At 48.1% G+C, this 20,156-nt stretch overlaps 1 protein-coding gene across 1 annotated transcript in view; it reads right to left on the reverse strand.

Moving 5' to 3' along the window:
• Positions 1 to 228: 228 nt before the first annotated feature.
• The window catches only part of SLC37A2 (solute carrier family 37 member 2), a 99,928-nt gene continuing 80,000 nt past the window's right edge, over positions 229 to 20,156 (reverse strand). Inside the window, exons 14-18 of the mRNA XM_090027264.1 lie at positions 19,343 to 19,416; positions 12,636 to 12,714; positions 9,010 to 9,107; positions 7,076 to 7,140; positions 229 to 2,502 (exon numbers count right to left, since the gene is read on the reverse strand). Coding sequence (XP_089883390.1) covers positions 2,487 to 2,502; positions 7,076 to 7,140; positions 9,010 to 9,107; positions 12,636 to 12,714; positions 19,343 to 19,416 — 332 coding nt within the window. The 3' untranslated portion in view covers positions 229 to 2,486. The remainder of the gene's footprint in view (positions 2,503 to 7,075; positions 7,141 to 9,009; positions 9,108 to 12,635; positions 12,715 to 19,342; positions 19,417 to 20,156) is intronic.

Raw genomic sequence — 20,156 nt, forward strand, 5'->3', positions numbered from 1 at the left:
GCTTGTTGTTTTCAGGAACCGAAGGTGAATAAAAATCCTAAAGCTTCTGACAAAATCATGAAATCTAGATACACATATTGGGCCACCTTTCCTGAAGTGATAGAAAACCCATTATTGCAGTCCAGCCCTGGCTCTGTGCTTCCATCCAGCAACTACGGCTCTTGTCATCTGTCCCAGCTTCCTACGGAGAGTTTGGGATTGATTGAGAGTGTGGTTGGGGGGTAGAAAGGTAAGAAAGGTTTATTGACTTAACAAAAACACAACTACACGTAGTAACAAGACAAACAATAACAGACAAGAATAATTTGCAGTGGCACTTATAGACAGTCCCCCCGATGCCTGATGTATGACAAGTTTCTCTTTCTACAAAGCTCAGCGAAGTCAGGCATCCCTGATCAATGCTGTCCGAGAGGTACTGGGAAAGACCCTGGTATTCAGTCCTTGGGCTCCTCGAGATCCACGGGCCCACTGATCCAGGTCAACAGCTAATCAATCTTTTTCACAGAGCTGTATCTTCCTTCTGAATGATTTCTGGATGTTTCAGCCAATTTAAAACTTCTGAACTGTGCTGATAACTTACAGCCACTCAGATTCTTTTTACTTCAACTGTCCTTAGGCTGACCAATAGCAGTACAAGCCTCGCATTCTTTTGATAAGGTCAATTTTAACTATGCCACAGGGCCTTACTACTTCAAGGCTTTGTTAAATTTACTAGGCCTTACTTTATACAAGGCCTTACTACATCTTAAACTTTAATTAGGCTCTTAGCAACAACATATAGCCTAGTATTTAAACAAATTACAGAAAAACACTTGGTCTAATCTTCATAGAGCCTTCAGCAAACACCTTTATCACACAGACATATTTTTCAGCTGTCACAGTCATCGTATCAGTGCAGTGAGGAATGCTGGGGCAGGACAAAGCAACTGAAACGGGCATGAGGTTCAGTCCAGTCAGGAGGTGTACCAGCCTGGTGCACCAGGAAGGTGGGCAGGCAGGCACCACTGCCCACTCACACTGCCCACTCTGGGGCAGGGATTACCTGGGGCAGGGCAGGGCAGGGCAAAGGGGAGAGCACTGCCATGAGTATGGGCTGCTCGTGCATGTGTGTGCATGTGTGTGTGGCACCCCCCTGACCATGGCCTGGTTAATCGCCCACCCCTAAGGCCAGCTCTGATGGCACTTGGCAGAGTTTGCATTGGCAGATGGCTAAAAAAGAGCAAGAGAGTTTGAAATTGTTTTCATCAAGATGGTCATCACCTCAACAGGGAAGGACTAGACTCGAGCTATTTCAGTTAAGATACTTGCAGCAGAGATCTCTCTTCTTTAAAATGGATAAGACACCCACTATAGACAGAGATTAAAAATATAAAGCTAATGGATATTATTGCTCAGGAAAATAGCTTTCCATTTCATTTTGGAAGGCTGAGAGTATGAGAGGCCCAGATGAACAAGCTTCTTGCATACATCTGATGTAATTCCAACATTTCTCTGAAAACCAGGTACAATTGTCCTAAATGAAAGAGAGAAATGTAAATTATAGAAGTCTATTTGCCTTTGGCTTCCAGTCTATTATGATCTGATTTGCAACTACAGATCCCTGCTGTTAGTTTTTCTTTATAGTTAACAGGTGCCATTGTGAAAGGCACTACTTTCTTCCAATGTGGCTTTGTTTGGAGAACAAAGCACATAATATAGTTTGAGTTTATCAAAAAGTCTGGCACCTGCGTTGGGCTAAGAAGAATTTTGACAGACATGCTAAAGCATTCCTAACTAGTATAACTATCGAGCACAGCATATACCAATAAGAGCTCACACAAACCCTTACCCTCTGTCTGCAGTAAAGGGTTCTTGCATGTACATTTGGTTCACAACCTAGCCAATAGGTATTGATTGATTATTACCTACTGTATGAAGTAATAGAGAATCCAGCCACAAAATTGTCAGCGCTGTTTTCAGCTGCTGTACATGAAATGCAATGAGTGAGGATCAAACCTGAGGACTACGGTCCATTTGATAAATAGCTGGCATCTCAGAAGGAATATACTAGATTTCTGCAATTCCAACATATTTGTGTGGGGGGCAGACAGCAGCTGCCATGACTTAGCCACTTTGAAGAGTTCATTTCCCTATAGCTCACACAACAACAAAATGTTCCACAACATCACATATTTTAGGCATCATTTTAATAATAAAAATGTATGGTAATGAAAAGGGCAGAAGGAACAGGTGGTGAGAGACAGAGCCCAAAATTATTCCTTAAAGGTGGCCCAGAATACACTTTTCCCTTCAGTCTTCAATTTTCAAGCATACCCTGCCCCTGAATAAAATTACTGCTAAGTATTAAAAGTCCAGTGCGGTTTCATTTGAGGGCCTATTACTCTTCCCAGTTTGTTTGGCTTCCATTTTGAGTTCAGCCACAGACAAGCCTTCCAAGATTCTCCACTCAATCTCCCTCTGTCTCCTCTAGTCAAGGGGAAGTTGCATCAAAATTCTTTAAATCTGTGGAAACAAACAAACAAACAAACAAACATAAGAATTATTAATGTAATGACCCACAGCCAGTCAGGTGTTCATACCTTTTGGTAACATTTTTTTTTTATGATTGTAGTCAGTACACCTTTGAATTATGCTTAAGCCATGTTGACAGTTACTACCAAAGATATGTGGATAGCAGAGTTGAAGCTCTGCTTCTACAGAGCTTGAAACCAAAAATAGGAAAAGTTCCAAGATGTTCAGTAACCAAACTATGCCAGAATCCAAAGCCAAGCCGCTAGTATGTAGAGTCTGCATCTTTGTGTGGTCTTCACCTCAGTGCCCAGCCACATACTGTAAGTTTGAAGTATAATAGAATCCTTGTGCCAGAGAAAAAGGAGAAACAAACAGGCAAGGAAGAAAAGTTGGCAGGGATGCTTCCCCTGTTTTGTTTCCAGCTAAAGCAAAAGCCTAGTGCATGGCCCAGAGAACAAAATTCTTCACACTTGCTCATTAGAGTCTAGTAGAAAATCAAATAGTGATAATCCAAGAAACAGCCCAGGAGGCAACACCAAATGGGACTGTGGTGGCTAGAACACTTTCAAGAGACAAAGGGTATGTCTAATTTTGTGCCCAACTGCATAGTTGTTAGTGCACAGTAATTTAGTATTTGCTGCACTTACTGCGCGGTCCCTTGCTCCCACTGTAGTACACCATCCCTGCATGGTTTGCACCTGCTGGCGCTACTTTGTTGTAGCTTGTTGCTATGGTGATGTGGTATCTCATGTAGACATGCCCCAAGTGTTAAGGACAGCAGCACTGCAGCAACCACTGTGGCTTCTGCTACTGCTAATTGGAACCTCAACCAAGAAGGAGTATGGGCACCATAACTGGCTTCAGGAATGCCAGAGGTTAGAATTCCTAGCTCAGGCACCAAAAGACAGGCACAAAAGTTGTCAACTGTCTTACACATAGGGGACATATATCACCTTCCAAAACTCTTCCCTTCCTGCTTGTGTATAATGGGAGGACTGTGGATCTCAATATGGGGATTTATGTGGCTCAGGGTAGTTTGCAAATGCATTTCATGTGGTAAGACTTCAAGAAGTACCTCAACTATAGCTATACTTTTCCCAGCTGTTACTTTGACTCAGAAAGGCTATATATGCAAGGTAAGGTCCAGAACATAACTGGTCCGCATCACCATCTTTCCTACCCTGGTATCTGACAAGACACCAAGATGCTCTGAAGTGTCACAGTGACCAAATGCCAGAGGAGCAGCACTATTTTTGCTGTGAGATGTGCAAACACTATTCCCATTCATTTTAAGGCAGGGTGCAGCTGTCTGGGAAGCTGGAAGTGTGTTGCTTGTGATCAGATACCCCAGATACCAGGAAGTAGAAGACTTGTCACCCTGCACCAACGGCTGAGGAGGAGATTTGAGCCAAACTTACCATTGCAGAACCCCAGAACATTGCTATCAAAAAAAGCTGTCTACCTGTAAACATAAATCAAGAAATATTGTGTGCCAGGTCTCCCAAGAGCTTTCTGGGAGCAAGTCAGAGCTTAGCAGTTCATCACCACACAGCAGGGGATGATTTGTAATTTTTCCATCAAAGATCTAAGCTTGTCCTTGAGAAACGTAGTCTACAAAATTGCTAATTGGAGGACAGGAGTCTTTATGGACAATGCACTGATTCAAAGATGATTAGCACCTTAATTTTAATAATCTGGAAATAATTGATTAATGATTTAATATTTCTTACAATCACTCATCAGGTTTATGGGGGCAGATTTGCAAACCTTGGGCTACATAATAAATAAGAGGCAAAGAGTAACAGACCAGTCACTGAAAACTAGAATTTCCACAATATTTTCAGCCAAGAACCTATGGCTAGGGTACTTCCTTAGAAAGTGGGAGATGTGGCTTACAGCCCCACCCCTCACCCAGAAACAGCTTGATTCTAAATCTCAGTACACAGTGCTCTAACCATCTAGCCACAGGTTACAAAAGACTGTCTCCAGCCGTCCTCCTGAGGATGGTCCATCCCATTGGGCAGCCAAGGCAAGGAGTTGTGTAGGTCCAGGAGGAAAAAAAAAAGTAAGCTAAAGGGTATGTGGCTCAGCAAGTGTGATTTTTGCCTGCAAGGGAAGATGGCCCTAGATTCCAGCCTGGTCAGAGGCTTTCTCAGTACTTTTAATCCAAGAAATATTAAATACAAAGTATACTGGGCCAACTTGAGGAGGGCCAGAGAGTTTTCTGTATGATGCCTAACCTGCGGCCTGGTGCTTAAAGGCACTTTTCTGAGATGCAGATGCAAGTCTCCCCTTCATGAGAAGGGCTTAGAACTTACCTGGTTAAGTCCTCTAATCAATGGGCTTTTGGGTTAAAATGTGGAAGGCTCACTTTCTCCCCCTGAGTACAGGGTGATTTTATTCCACCACAGCTAGAAATAGAATCAAAACCGTGTAAGTGCTGAAGATAGCAGTTATGCAGTTGCATCCCTGCCATCTGGGCACGTAAAGTAAAATAGTTCTAGTTCGCCATTTCTTACAATGCTACAAGACAGCATGCTCCTTTTGCAACATCACTTATAGCACATGCTGTTATCAAAGTCATACATTGGACATGAACAGACTTCCCTTAGAAACACAAGGCTTGGGTCTCTGCTTCTGCAAAGCCCTCATTATCCACAAACCAGAAGCCTCTCTCATTTTACCCTGCAGATGCCAAGCAAAATTAAAATCAAGATAAATCAGGTGGAATTTTCATGATCATCTTTCAGCTACAACAGAAAAATACTGGAGATACTCACAATACAAACTATTTCCCACCTAACACTGACTGTGTTAGTGCCACACACGAGCTACAAAAATACACAAGGATAGCTTGCTTAATAATACTAAGAGGGTTTTGCAGGATTTGGGACATTCCAGCAAGGTCCTCCTGCAGTTCAGATTCCCTTTGAGTATGACTGGATAATGGAAGGAGAAGGGAGTCATTTATTGTACATTGGGATTCTTTAATTATAGCATTTCTAATCATCTTCATTTTAATGGTTGGCAATGCAGCAGTACAAAGGTAGGCTTTTTACTTTATTTTCTTGGCCTGACTTCTGCTGCACTACCCATTCTTTCTTTGCATTGGGATAGATGATTATTAGGTAGAGGAGGCTTTCATATTCAGTCCACCCCTTTTCTATTTAAATTCCTTTCTGGCATGTACTCAGTGGGTGTGTCTTCATGAGGTGCTTTACACAAGAGACTAATCTATTATGCAGTAAAGGGTCACCATCTACACCTGTACACTAATTCAGCTCCTACCCGTAAATACAGGTAGGAACCTAACTGAGCAGTAAATACTGTGCTCCCAGGAAAACAAATTTGGTCCTCGTCAGCCCCAACACCAGAGGGCCACAGAGGATGGGGAACTCCTCTAGTCCTGGCACTGATCAACTCCCAGCTTCCCCCAGGAGCAGCACCAGGATGGGGTAGCTCTCTGTCCATTCCCACCCTCTCCCACCCTCTCATCCAAGTGCTGCTCAGGTCATGGCTCTTCACAGGAGCCAAGCAGCACTATGACTGGGGAGTTTTTTGCTTCCCCACACAGCCAGAGACTGGCCATGAGCTGTCCCACTTCTGGGGCCAAGCCAGCCCCTAGCTGGGCAGGGAAGACCCACTGAGCTTGTTCCCATGTGCAGGGGTCCAGGAGAGCTCTGCAGTGGCAACTGTCTCCCAAACCCCTGCACATCAGGACTCCTCCTGATATATACGGCGCAAGGAAACAGCTGCCACTGCAGCTGGGAGAGCTCTCTGGGCCCTGTGTGCATGGGGACTGGCTCTATGCTCCCTGCCAAGCCCCAGACTAGTACCCCAGAGGAGCTTCAGGGGGTCAGAGCAGGATAGGAGCATCCCTGTACCAGGCTGATCCCCTTGGGAGCAGATTTGCTGCCAACAGAGGGCATGTGCAGCCATGCTCCTAGGGAAGGCTTACTGCGCAGTATTTTACTGCATAGTAAACCTTTATATGGGGACAGATTAAGATTCATTGTGGCCCTTGGCCCCTCCCCACGGCCTAGCCCCCCACCCCCCAACCTGTGCCCTGCCCTGCAGTCATGGGCTCCATCTCCAACTGGCACAGTGGGAGCAACAGCCAGAGTGCGATCCATTGCCCTCCCAGGCTTGGGACAGGAGCTGTGGCTGCCCCCACTCCCAGGTCCATGCTGGAGCTGGCGCCAGGGGTGTAGAGCTGCTGCCCACTAGGCATGTGCAGCACAGACTGAGCTCCAGGCTCAGTCCAGCTGCAACGGTGCCTGGCAAATAGCACCCAGCAGCCAAAGCCTGCCACACTGTGCACGCCCAGCCCAACCTGGCCTCCAGTTTCATTCACACCAAGGCAGGGGACCCTGGGCCCAGGCCCAGCTGGCCCATGTATTAATCTGCCTATGGCTTTATAACATTAATAGCATGTGTAGATGCACCCAGTATGGAGCATAATGCATGCTTTGCAAGCCCTGAATATACCTAAGAAGGGAGGCTGCTATCAATGCCAGCCACAGAAGTACTTAGAACACAGCTGTAAGAACAAGCAAATACATACCCTCTCTTTCTTGTAGAATAGCCACACCATTCTTGTATCTCTTTGACTACGACTCGAGAAAGGAGCTGAAGGGGAAAGATTTTAGCTTAATATTAGACTTTCAGTTCTAGTTTTTGTACATTCAAACACTGATCCATCATAATTTGAATCCAAAGCAATTAATTCAGAATGAATGATGTAGTCTGCCAAGTCATGCACACCCTGGAGAATATTACTCAGGTAAACCCAGGGAATAATGTGTTGATTTGCAAATTGTCTGAGTGCACTCAGTAACCACATTCAAGCAAAATTGTTTTGATGGGGCAATGAGGTCACAAGCTATGTATGTTATTCCAAAATGGGATGGGCAGACCCTAAGAAGCAGCCTTCAGGTGACAATATTTTTAAATAGAGACAGACTTTGCTCTCTAAAATATTCAGATATTCATTTGATTGACCATTTCTGCAAGTATTCCTGCTGCTGAAAGCAAACACATTCAAAGTCCTACAGCACAGAGTAGAAGAGTAGCTAACTCCTGACAGAGCACAGAGGACACAACAATGGCAAAGCATGCCATTATTCAAGCTACAAGAAGCCTGCTCACTTCAGCATAACTGTCACCATATGAAGTGAAAATATGAGAAGAGGCAAGCAGTGATATTGCAATAGTACAACTCTAACCAAGGGTGAGGACTATTGGCTCTGACCCCTGAGGCAGCCATTCCTTAGTATTTACATTCTAAACAGAAAAGGGAAAATAGAAACAGAAAGTAGAAGTGACTGCCCAAGATCAGAGAGCAGTGGCAGAGAACCAAAGCTACCTGACTGTCAGGCCTGTCTCTTGCTTTCTGTATTACATTGCCCTTCACAGAAATCACTGTCTTGTTAATAACAGTACAGGATATAAAGGTGAAAAAGTAGTGCAGATGTTCTTCAAATGGCTCTAGTGTAGTGCAAAGGCATTTGGAAAGGTGAAATGGTTCAGAAACATCGTTTTATTAAGATCCAGGAGTCACCTCACAGTATTAAAGACCAGGTGGGCTTAAGCACTCTAAAATAGTGGTTCCCAACCTTTTTGGCTCATAGGCCTGATGGGCAGTGTCTGGTCCATTCATTGGCTGGATCTGGTGGATGGGCCTGACCCGGCATGAGGGGTAGGTGCAGTGGGGCATGGGGAGGGGATATGGCTTTGCCCTGCTCCGGCTACATACTGGGCTGGTGTGGGATACAGTCTGGGAATTTGGCAGTGGGGAAAGGTGGCAGTATTAAGTGGCACTGCTCCCCTGCCACCAAATTTCCAGACCCATGGGGAGAGCCCTGCAGGTGGAATGCCATGGCTCTTCAGGCCAGATCTGGCCCACAGTCCAAGGGTTGAGCACCCCTGCTCTAAACTGACAAGGCAATTCATTCCATGACTTTAAAAAGAGGACATAACTTAGTGTGAGTGATAGTCCTGCTTTTACAAAGCACTTTGGTCTTCATCTTGATGGATCCCAGAATGTTCTATGCCTTAGGAATAGTCCAGCCACTGAAACAGAGCAACCTCAAGGAGGAATGAAGAGTTGTCTTAACATGAAAGCTGTAGAATCATCACTGGAGGTAGGATAAGCACTAGTCTGGGATGGCTCCAGAACAGTGTGTACTGCATTCATGTGGGAGTCTATATGACCTTTGAGGTACCTTCCAACCCAGCCACAGTCTAGACCTTCGGTGGTACCAATTAAAACATAAAATCCACACAATGCTGGGATGATGTTTCACTGGTAACTCAGTAGTGACATCCTTATAATCATTTTCTGTAGATCAGGCCTTTTCTTAGAAGCCACCTGACTGAACACCAACCACTATTTAGCCTCTGAAGTCAGACATGACCACTGGCCCTGACTTTGGTCCATTAATTGGGACCAATATACATCCCATAGTCTCGGTGCTAGTCAGTTAAAAAGGAACCTACCAGGCAAGCCAAGAGATCAGCTGTTATTAACATGTAGAAGACATTGTTCCAGCTTGTACGAGAGATTAGTCCTGCAAGCAGGGGGCCAAGAGCAGCACCTACAAAAGGAAAGCAAGGTCACAAGAAGACATCAAATGTAGCACATTGCAGGGGATCCAATCCATGCTCAGTCTCTACAGCAATTCTGACATACCTGGGAGTATATTTGAAGGTTGCCAAAGGTTCTAGGCTGCAGACCTTATATATCATCTCCTTATGTTAATCCCACTGCCACTGCCTTTTGTTCCAACCTCACCCTTGAAGCTTCTGACAGTAATCAGTGTTGTCTGGTGCTCCTGACTGTGCTCACGAAAATGTATTGGTCAAGGTCTCCTAGTGTTACTGCAGTAGCTGCTTGGACTCAAAAGCTTAAACAGGTTGATCCACATGTGACCAGCAATGCAGGAAGCAGGTATGTACAGAAACTCTCCTGATCCTGACACCAGCACAGATAGCCTGCATCCCCCTGAGCAGGGGCGTGGTTGCCGTGCAGAAAAAAAAGCAACACAAATTCATACCGCTGCTTTTTGCCCTTGTGCACACCCCTCTGCATGTGGGGTAGGGACGCTGAGGCCAGTACCTGGGCTGGCCCCAGCAACCTTTTCTTGGTTGGCCCCAGCGACCTTACCCCTCCTGCATGCTGGTCCACAGATACCCCAGAGGAAGGGCAACAGTGTGGGGAGTCCTGAGCCCACAGCCATCGGCCTCGATCTGCTTCCCCGCTTGGGCTCCACTGCAGCCATGCCACCCATGGGGGAAGTGGGAGCCGGGCTCCATGCTCTGCTTGGGCTGCAGCAGCCACTGCCTCCCACAGACAACATCCAGGGCTTAGGCACTGCTGGGTGGGAGGGGTAGGAAGTGGGGCAGAGGGCTTCAAACCCAGGTCCTTGGACTGCATCTGCCCTGCATATAAATCTGGTGGGCATGTACCCCCCTATGCCTCCCACCTGAGGGTGCACACAATGGCAGGGAACCAGCCCCCTCCCTCACCCCCCTGTTGCACCTCGGACAAGCCTCCTATAGCTCTGTCCCACTCTCTGACGGGGCCCTGTGGCCATGCCTTCCTGCCCAGGCCCCAAGCCCCAGGCCCCATGCAGTGCTCCCAGCCCTTCTCAACTCCCTCCCACCCTCACAATCCCCCACAGCCCCAACTCACTTGCGGGAAGCTGTAGGAGCTGCACTTACACTGCCTGGCTGCCACATGAATGAGTGCATGTGTACATAGTTTCATAGTTTCACAGTAGCTAGGGTCAGGAGGGACCTGAACAGATCATCTAGCCTGACCTCCTGCCACAGGCAGGAATGAATGTTGGGTTCACAAGAAGGTGATTGTCCAACCTCCTCTTGAATTTGCCCAAGGTAGGGGTGAGGACCACTTCCCTGGGAAGTTGGTTCTAGATTCTGGCCACCCTAACTAAAATATTGACTTCTGATCTCTAACCTAAACCTATTCTCCATCAGCTTATTACCATTTTTCCTCATCACCCCAGGTGGTGCTGGGGAGAAAAGGGCTATTAGCTGTTGATCTCCCCTGACGAGTTTGTAGGCAGCCACCAGGTCCCCCCTCAGCCTCCTCTTGCTGAGGCTGAACAGGTTCAGGTCTCTCAGTCTCTCCTTGTAGGGCCTGTCCTGCTGCCCTCTCACCAAGTGGGTGACCCTCCTCTGAACCCTCTTCAGGCTGGCCACATCCCTTTTGAAGTGTGACGCTTAGTACTGGATCCAGTACTCCAACTGGGGCCTGACCAGTGGTCACATAGAGGGGGAGGATCACTTCTCTGGACTGGCTTGAGATGCACCTTTGGATGCATGACAAGGTATGGCTAGCCTTGCTGGCTGCAATCTGCCATTGGCAGCTCATGTTCATCCTGGAGTCAATAATGACTCCAAGATCCCTTTCCACCTCTGTGCTTTCAAGGAGGGAACTCCCCAGTCTGTATGTGTGCTGTGGATTCCTTCTCCCAAGGTGCAGCACCCTGCATTTGTCTACGTTGAACCCCATCCTATTCCCATCCGCCCACTTCTGTAGTCTGTCTAAATCTATTTGCAGCCTCTCTCTCCCTTCAAGTGTGCCCACCTCGCCCCACATCTTAGTGTCATCAGCAAACTTGGACAGCGTGCTTTCCATCCCCTCGTCCAAGTCACTGATGAAGATATTAAACAGTGTGGGCCTGAGGACCGAGCCCTGGGGTACCCCACTGCTCACATCTTGCCAGGTTGAGTACAACCCATCCACCACTACTCTCTGGGTGCACCCCATCAGCTAATTTTTTACCCATCCAACTGTGCAAGCATCAATGCCACAGTTGCTTAATTTATTGATGAGGATGGGGTGAGAGACAGTGTCAAAGGCCTTCTTAAAGTCTAGAAAGACTATGTCCACGGCGACACCATCATCCAAGGATTTAGTTACCTGGTCATAGAAGGCAAACAGGTTGGTCAGGCAGGACCTGCTTTTGATGAACCCACGCTGGTTGCCCCTGAACATGATCTCCCCTGCAGGCCCCCCACAGATGTGCTCCTTGATGATTCTCTCAAAGATCTTCCCAAGCACCGAGGTGAGGCTTACACGCCTATAGTTACTTGGGTCCTCCTTCCTCCCTTTCTTGAAAATTGGGACCACATCAGCCAGTTTCCAATCCCCTGGCACCTGGCCAGATGACCACGAATGCTCATACAGCCAGGCCAAGGGCTCCACGATGACCCCTGCCAGCTCCTTCAACACTTTTGAGTGGAGGGCATCTGGACCTGCAGATTTAAAGATGTCTAGCCCTTCCAGAAGATCTTTAACTACATCTGCACTGACTGAAGGCCTGACAGAGCTATCCCCAAGATTGTCCCTACCTCTGGTAGGTGGGATATCCCGGTCCCTGTTCATACACGTGCTGCTCCCTGCCTGATCACCCTCCTCCCGCTTCTCCCAGTCCCTTGCAGGCTGGAACTCTGCCAGCCTGCAAGGAGAAACATGCCATTCCCCTCATTTTCCTCTTTTAATGGAGAAAATCTGTGTTTTTCTCCTTAAAAAAGGAAAAGCTGCATTTTTCTCCTTAAAAGAGAAAGCCTGTGCTTTTCTCCTTAAAATGATACATCTGTGCTTTTCCGAATTTCCTTGTAGCGACTGCAAAAGCCAGGTTCCTGGTCATCATACCAGCTCCTACAGCGCTTTGTTAAATAAAGTCAAACCCTGTTTGCTCAGTTTGCAATCTTTCTTGACGCACCATCAACCCTCAGCCCCATGGCCTCAGAAACACACACATCCCCCTCTGTCCATATCCCTTCACTACAGTCTGCCTAAGAATGGCTACAGTTATAGGCCCAGTCAACCCCCATTATAGACAACAGCAGGGACCAACTCTCCTTGCCCTTTGCCTACCCTTTCGCAAAGAGTGTGCTGCTCCTGGAGCAGTTTGTAGTCCTTTTAGGAAAGGGTGCTGGATCCCACTCTTCTTTGGGATAAAAAAAATATAGATCTCACCCTGACAGGGCTTCACTGTGGCCCAGGGTCAATACAGCTTGGAGTAGGTTCTCCATCTATTGCAGAAGTTAACTGAATGGTTTGCTGCTCATACTGTTACACCATCCATACTGACCTATAGATCCAGTTCCATCAATGATGGCTGTGACAGTAGACAAGGCTTTCGCATTTCCTTTGAGACACTCATGAGTTCCCTGTATGCAGAAAAAAACTGAGATAAAACTTGGATATAGTGATTTCTCATCCAATCAGCACAGTAAGAGTTATGATGAACCAAAACTGGTAGCATTTCCAGTAGTGTTGAATGCCAGCGTGTGAACAGCATAGAGGAAAATGGAACGTACGCATGTTCTACAGCCTGGGCCTGGGAGAGGGAAATACAGAGGGTTCCAAAAATGCAACTCACATGCCAGCAGCAATCCTATTTCTCCTGCACTAAGCATACACATGCAGACAATAAAGCACAGTAGGCACTGGCTATGTGTTTGCACAGCTACATACTTGTAACCATTGTGGATGCATACCATTGTCCAACTCCTGAAAACATAGCAAAAACCCTGGAACTAATGCATGTGAGACTGGAAGAGTAAGAAGCTAGACCCAGAGCGAATAGGGCATATCTATAGGAAGTTAAAGAACTAGGTCCTAACCCCAACCTCACAGACAGCAGGTTTGAAGCAGTATTTTTTTCGTTTCTTAGCAGTGCTCTAACCACCATGTCACTGCTCAGGAATTAGCCCACTACCTCTTTGGCACTCCTTTTCAGGCTGGTCCCTTCGACAACCAAAAGAGTGATGCATGTGTGGCCAGGAGGACAAACTCAAACCAAAGGGTGTGTGGCTCCATTAGACAGCTGCCACCTTGCAAAAGAGCTAATCCTGAGCTCTAGTCTGACCTTGGTTCACACTGAGGCAGAAGTTTTCCTTTCAGCTATCCTCTAACCATTTCTTCCAAACACTAGTAAATGCCAGAGGCAGCAGCTCCACTTCAAAAGGAGCTGGAAAAGAGCTTATCAGCACCTAACCTATACTGTGGTGGCTAGTGCACTATGCTGGGAAGTCAGAAGGACATAGGTTCAACTCCCTTTGGATGAAAAGAGGACCTTAGGTCCTGGGTTAGTTCCCAGAACAATCAGCTATTGAACCAGAAACATTGGAAGGTCATTGTAACAGGTCTGGGGCTAACTGAGTAGCTGGCACCCTTGCCTGAGTGCCTTTTCCTACTACATTTTGTTGTTATTTTTAGAAAATGAGTGAGAGGCTCTCCAAAAACTCAAGGAGATCTCCTAACAAGTTAGCTCTTCGTATGGTACCATAAGGGCAAAACTGAAGGCCTTACAGTCCTGCCCATGCCTCACAAGTGTTACCAGTCTTTACCTCCATGGTGCTACTTGTCCATTCCTAGTAGCACTGTTGGTCCTCTACTTTGTTGTGAACACCTTTCCCTCCTGGCCTTGGCTTCTTTTTACCTGGAATGTCCTTCTCATCTAAGGTCCGTTCTCATGCCTCAGCTTCTACAGAGGCCGCATGCCCCAGCAGTCTACCTACTCAAATACCCCTACCCCCTTGGTGGAGCCCAAAGTCCAGCATGCCTCTCTGGCATCCCACATGGTCTCCTCTTCACCTCTTTCCAACCACACCCTTGCCTCCAGTAATGTTTAACTGAAACAGAAAAGAATACAAGCTGTTGCTTTACAACTCAAAGTCCTTCTCCCTACCAGCGAGCTGACCGCTTTAAGTCCACCCTTCTCCCCTTCTGGGGAGCTGGCTATCTCTCCTAGGATCCTTCCATGTGGTTTCCAGGATTCAGGCTTTCACTCTCTGTCTTTCAGAGTCACTCTTTCTGTCTACACAACTGAACTTCTGGCTCTTCCCTCCTCCCCTTACTCTTCCCTCCTCACCTTATCTATCTCTAGATTACCTCCAGTTTCACAGATTTTCACAGACATTAGGGCTGGAAGGGACCTCGGGAGATCATCGAGTCCAGCCCCCTGCCCAAAGGGCAGGAAGTCAGCTGGGGTCATAGGATCCCAGCAACATAAGCATCCAATTTACTCTTGAAGGTGTTCAATGTAGGTGCTTGAACCACCTCCGCTGGCAGACTGTTCCAGACCTTGGGGGCTCGGACAGTAAAGAAATTCTTCCTTATGTCCAGCCTGAAACGGTCTTGCAGGAGTTTGTGACCATTCGAATTCATCATCCCTTGGGGCGCTCTGGTGAACAAATGTTCCCCCAGATCCTGGTGGTCACCCCTGATAAACTTATAGGTGGCCATCAGATCACCCCGAGCCTACGCTTTTCCAGGCTAAAGAGTCCCATGGCTCTCAGCCTGTCATCGTAAGATCTGTTTTCCTGACCTCTGATCATGCGCGTGGCTCTCCTCTGGACTCTCTCAAGCTTCTCCACATCCTTTTTGAATTGTGGAGCCCAAAACTGGACGCAGTACTCCAGCTGCGGCCTCACCAAGGCCGAGTATAAGGGGAGATTGACGTCCTGGGATTTGATCGAGAAGCATCTATGGATGCACGCCAGCATTTTGGTCGCTTTACTAGCCGCAGCATCGCATTGCAGGCTCATGTTCATCTTGTGGTCAATGATGACCCCCAAGTCTCTTTCTTCTGTAGTGCTAACCAATGTAGCACTGCCGAGCCTATAAGGGTGCTGCAGGTTTTTCCTCCCAAGGTGGAGAACCTTGCATTTATCGGTGTTAAACACCATGAGGTTCTCGTCTGCCCATTTGCTGAGCTTGTCCAGGTCAGCCCGGATCACCCGCCTATCTTCTGGTGTGGATGCTTTGCCCCAAAGTTTGGTGTCATCGGCGAACTTGGCCAGTCCACTCCTGACTCCAATGTCCACATCGTTAATGAAGATGTTGAACAGTATGGGTCCCTGATGGCACGCAGTCTCTGGACTGTGGCCTGGAGCTCCTCCAGCTGGCACGCCAGAGACCCCAGTAGGGAGCAGACCCCGCAAGGGGAGGTGGCCATGCTCCCGGGCCCCAGAGCCTGAAAAAGGGACAGGCAGCCCCCGCAGCCAAGAGCCAGGGGCTCCGTCCGCGTGGAGCCCGGAACCATGGGCTCCGTCTGGGCGGCCGTCTCTGAGGTGCCCAGTGGAGGGGCCGCAGAGCCCGAGGGGACCCTCGGGGTGCGGCGCATGCCCATCCGTGTCATGCCTCTGGTAGGCTGGCTACGGCTGGGGCTGGCTATGGCTGGGGGTTCGCAGGCAGGGTCTCATGCCCTCCCACACTCTCCCCCGTGCGAACTCCGCGCTAACTCGAGCGCCTGTTTACGCAGCCTGTTCGCGCGGCTCCGGTCGCGTGGCTCCCTGGGGGGCTGGGCCAAGTAGGATCCTGGGCGGGGGCTTGACCCGGCCCAGCACCAGGCAGCGGCCTCCTCCCAGCAAGTGAGGAGTTAACCCCTTCCCACCATGAGCCCACTCACCTCCGGCTGTGCTCGGGGTCGGCACGAGGCTCGGCGGCTGCTGAGGGGGTGTCTGGGGGGCTTCAGGGGAGTGGGGGGCGCAGCGGGCTTCACCCGCGCGTCTCTCACCGCTCCAGAGCCTACCTGAGTGGGTCAGTCCCTCTGGTGTTGGGCCTTAGAATTAATTAATCACCTGACCGCACCTTCTATGGTGGTCCTCATCTCTGCCCTGTCTCACTTGGGGGTGGGGGGTATGAAGGGGAGAGGAGCCTGAAGCCTCTCAGCAATACTTTCCCTTTCCTCATAACAAGGTGCTAGAAGTCTGTGTTATGGTCATCCTTCCCCATTTTGTTCTGGGACTTGAGCTCTGATACAAGCATGTCTGGACTATGCATGTACCCTCCTATGGCCAGTCCACAGTCTATTCATGCAGACTTATATGGGCAAAATACCATATTTACCAGAATCCAAGAAGACTGAATTTAAGAAGACCCCCCCCCCCTAATAATTAACTTGTGCAGAACCTAATTACTGGAGAACTATTTTAAAATTGTCCCCTCCAACACTGCAGAAGGGAAAGCAGAAGCAAGCTGGCAAATGGTGGGGAAAGCAGAGGGGGGTCTGGAAGTAGGGAGACAAGCAGTCTGACCCCATTGCTGTCATTGCCCCTGGCTGTGCTGGGCTCCCTGCATAGCTGCTCTCTGCAGCACCATGCAGGAGAGAGTCAGGAGAAGTTTTGGGGCTCCCCCTGAACCCAAAACAGCTAGGGAGACAGCTGCTTTCCACAGCTCAATTCTAAGATGAGGCTTTGTTTTGTCCATGTTGAATGAAGAAGGAAAACTGGTCCTGGAATCATATAAATAATTTAGGGCTATGCGAAGCTTCAGGTGGTGTTTTGATTTGAATGAGATTCGGCCTGATTTAGTGGCCGAATCTCTGAATCCGAATCTAATCAGGGGACCAATTTAAAGGTCCGAATCGATTCAAAGCTCTCTGAATTTTCAGAAAAGATTCAGAGACCTTTGATGATTTGGACAGTCCCCGGTGGCCACAGCAGAGAGCTGCAGCCAGACTCCAAGCTGGTAAATACTAGGGGCAAGGAAGGGAGGACTGGGGGAGGGGACCATAAGGGGACCCCTGCCAGCCCCCCCAACCCCTCCACTCCCCCAGCCCCTCCGACCTCTGCCTGCTCCGCATGGCTGCCCCCACCCATCCCAGCTCGGTACTTTAAAAAAAAGCCCCAGTGTTTACCAGGTGCTGCCGGGCAGAGGGCAGGGGAGAGATCCCTGCTGCCCCCCCACTGCCACACACTGCATGGGGGCTCTGCCACGAGCCCCCCTCTCCCCCAGCCCTGCCGCAGCTGCCCTGCTTGGGCCAGCTCTGGCCCTTTAAGGAAAAAAAAGCCAAGAAAAGCTCCAGGACTCACCACTTCTGCAGCAGCCTCAGGGCTTCGGAGGGGCTTGTGCAGAGCCCCCCACATGGCATGGGGGGCAGCGAGGATCACCCCCTCTGCTGGGAGGAACAGTGAGTCTGGGGGATTTTTAGGGGTGTTTTTCTTAATGGGCCAGAGTTGGCCTGGGCAGAGTAGCCATGGCGGGCCTCAGGGAGTGGGGGGGTTTGTGGGGCTCATGGAGAGCTACCCATGCAGCGTGGGGCAGTTGCGATTGCCCCCCACTCAGCAGCACCCACTGAGTCAGGGCTTCTTTTTAACAAGTGCTGGGAGCTGGGCCAGGCAGGGCAGCCATTGCCAGGCTGGGAGAGGGGCAGGGGATGGGCCTGGCCTGGCTGATTCAGCTGAATTGAATTGGGACAGTGATTCAAACCACCGAATTGAATCGCTGTCCCCTGAATTGGCCGAATCCAAAACCGAAGCAAATACTAGCTGCTCTGCACAGACCTGGTAAATATGGTATGAAAGCACAAATCAAAACTGTCCAGGTAGACAGCTAAGAAACTGCCATTTAAGATGTGCAAAGGGAAATAAGAATTACACCCAAAGAGACTAGCACAGGGTGGGGAAAATACGGCCTACAGGCAAATTCTGGCCAGTCAGCTGATTGTATCCAGCTTACAGCTGTCTCTGTGGCACTCCGCATGGGGCCGAGCCCCAGCCACTTCCATCTGGGGCAGCCTGCACCACACTCTCTCCCTAACGCCACCAACGGCACAGGCTGTCCTGGGAGGTGTTTGGCCCCATATGGAGTGCTGCAGGGGCAACCGTGGGCTGGATGGGGGAGGGGGCACAGGCCATACCTGCACTCCACTGCCCAGGCAAGCTCTGCTGTATGCATCTCCTGCCCCTCCCTCCTTCCACCCCCGGCCAGCTCCCGGGACCTAGCATGTGCACACCCCCCAACACACCGCCACCAACATACAGCTCCCCCCCACATATACACATGCAATCTACAAAAGTAAGACTTTATTTGATCCATTATGCAATTGACTCTCTATACACTACTCAAAAAAATGAATCAGAAAAATAATTATTTTTTGAAATAAAATTAAAATATGTTACTGTAGATGTTTTATTTTTAGTATACACTTTGGTTTTTTTTATCTATAATTTATTAAGATTATATCTTCAGAAAGATTTTGTGTGTGTCTGTGTAGCCCTTGACAGTTCACCAAAACCTGTTAAATGGCCCATCAGCCGAAATAATTGCCCACTCCTGGACCACCAGGTAGTCAGATTTTCCCCTTCCATCAGTCTTCAGCTAGCCCTTCCAGTTTTTTCCTGATGAAGTTTTGTGTAATTGCAGATAACCAATCCACAGACCAAAATGGGAGACTATGCACTACTACATGGCAATGCTGAGCAATCTACCAGCAATTTTTCTATTTTGCATAAAAGTCATGGTTCCAGTATGTATGAATATAGTAGAGCTGGAGTAGGATGTTCTTATCTTAAAAGCAAAACATAAAACATCTTGCTTAATTGTTTCAATATTTAGTTCAGTCCAACCATTTTTCAACTACTCCCACACTGCTCTTGTGCTTACAATCCTGCTATTCATTTATCAGAGAGACGATGAGACCCAGTAAATTGCATAAAGTCCAAATTCTACTAAAATGCCTGGAGGAAGCCTCAGTGCTATGACAGGTACTCATATCCTTTCAAGTGCCTGATGTAGGGCTCCTGGCCTCATTCCTCTTTTCCCAAGAGGTCTCAGCCAAATTGTCAACTTTACAATTCATGGAAAGAATTTCCTACATCTGCCTGATAAAATGAAGCACTGTGCAACGTGTAATCCAAATCCAGGGTATAACGGCTACATTTTGGCCCTTTTGTTAGTGTCCAAGGTATCTGCATGTAATCGTAAGTAATAAACCCTACACAGCTCAGGAAAGAAATAACAGAGTCTGTGAACCCACAAGAAAATAAGAAAAAAAATCTTAAATCTTACCAAGTCTGCTGAAACTGCTGTTGTAATGAGAGCATAAGGACCATTAACCAGGACACCACATACAAGTAGCATACCTACAAAGTGGAAAAAGCAAGTCAGTAGTACTACACAGTTGAATTCCACCATCATGAAACAAAGATCCAGATCTCTGCACCTGGATCCCCACAGGCTCTTGGCCTCTAACGGTAGGGGGAAAAAAGCCTATTTCCAGGGTCTAGAGTTAGATGGGACCTTAAAGATCATCTAGTTTGTTGGAGGCCAACTTTTGTGATAGAAGTGCCACAAATGAGCCCTGCAGCCTCCCTGAGCACCACTCTATTTCCTTTCCCTGCCCAATCTGCTGCTCTGCTTTCTGCTCCCTGTGCTATCTGTCTCTGTGTTATTTGTCTGCTGTGTGCCACATAAAGAGGCTTCACATGCCACTTGTGGCTAGGGTGGCCATCATAGAGGACAGCCTGGTTGTCCTCTGTCCTCTGTTGATACAAAACCGGACGCCTTTATGTTCTCTATTTTTCTCTTGAAGAGAAAAATAAAGGACATAAAGTCATCGGGTTTCATATCAATAGAGGACAGAATAGCAGAAAACCAGAATGTCTTCTATGATGGCCACCCTACTTGTGGCACACATGCTGCAGGTTGACCAGTGGCCACCCTGATTTAGTTCAATCAGCTACACAAATGCAGGATGTGTAACTCCTACACCATCTCAGATGTCTATTAGGCCTCTTCTTGAAAACTTTCCGTGAAGGAGACACTACAGCTTCCCTGGACAGCTGGTTTCAGTGTCTGACTGGTTTCAAGTTTTTCTTGATAT

Source organism: Crocodylus siamensis, chromosome 14 (genome assembly GCF_052110815.1).
Source record: "Crocodylus siamensis isolate JL-2025a chromosome 14, ASM5211081v1, whole genome shotgun sequence".
Lineage (NCBI taxonomy): Eukaryota > Metazoa > Chordata > Crocodylia > Crocodylidae > Crocodylus > Crocodylus siamensis.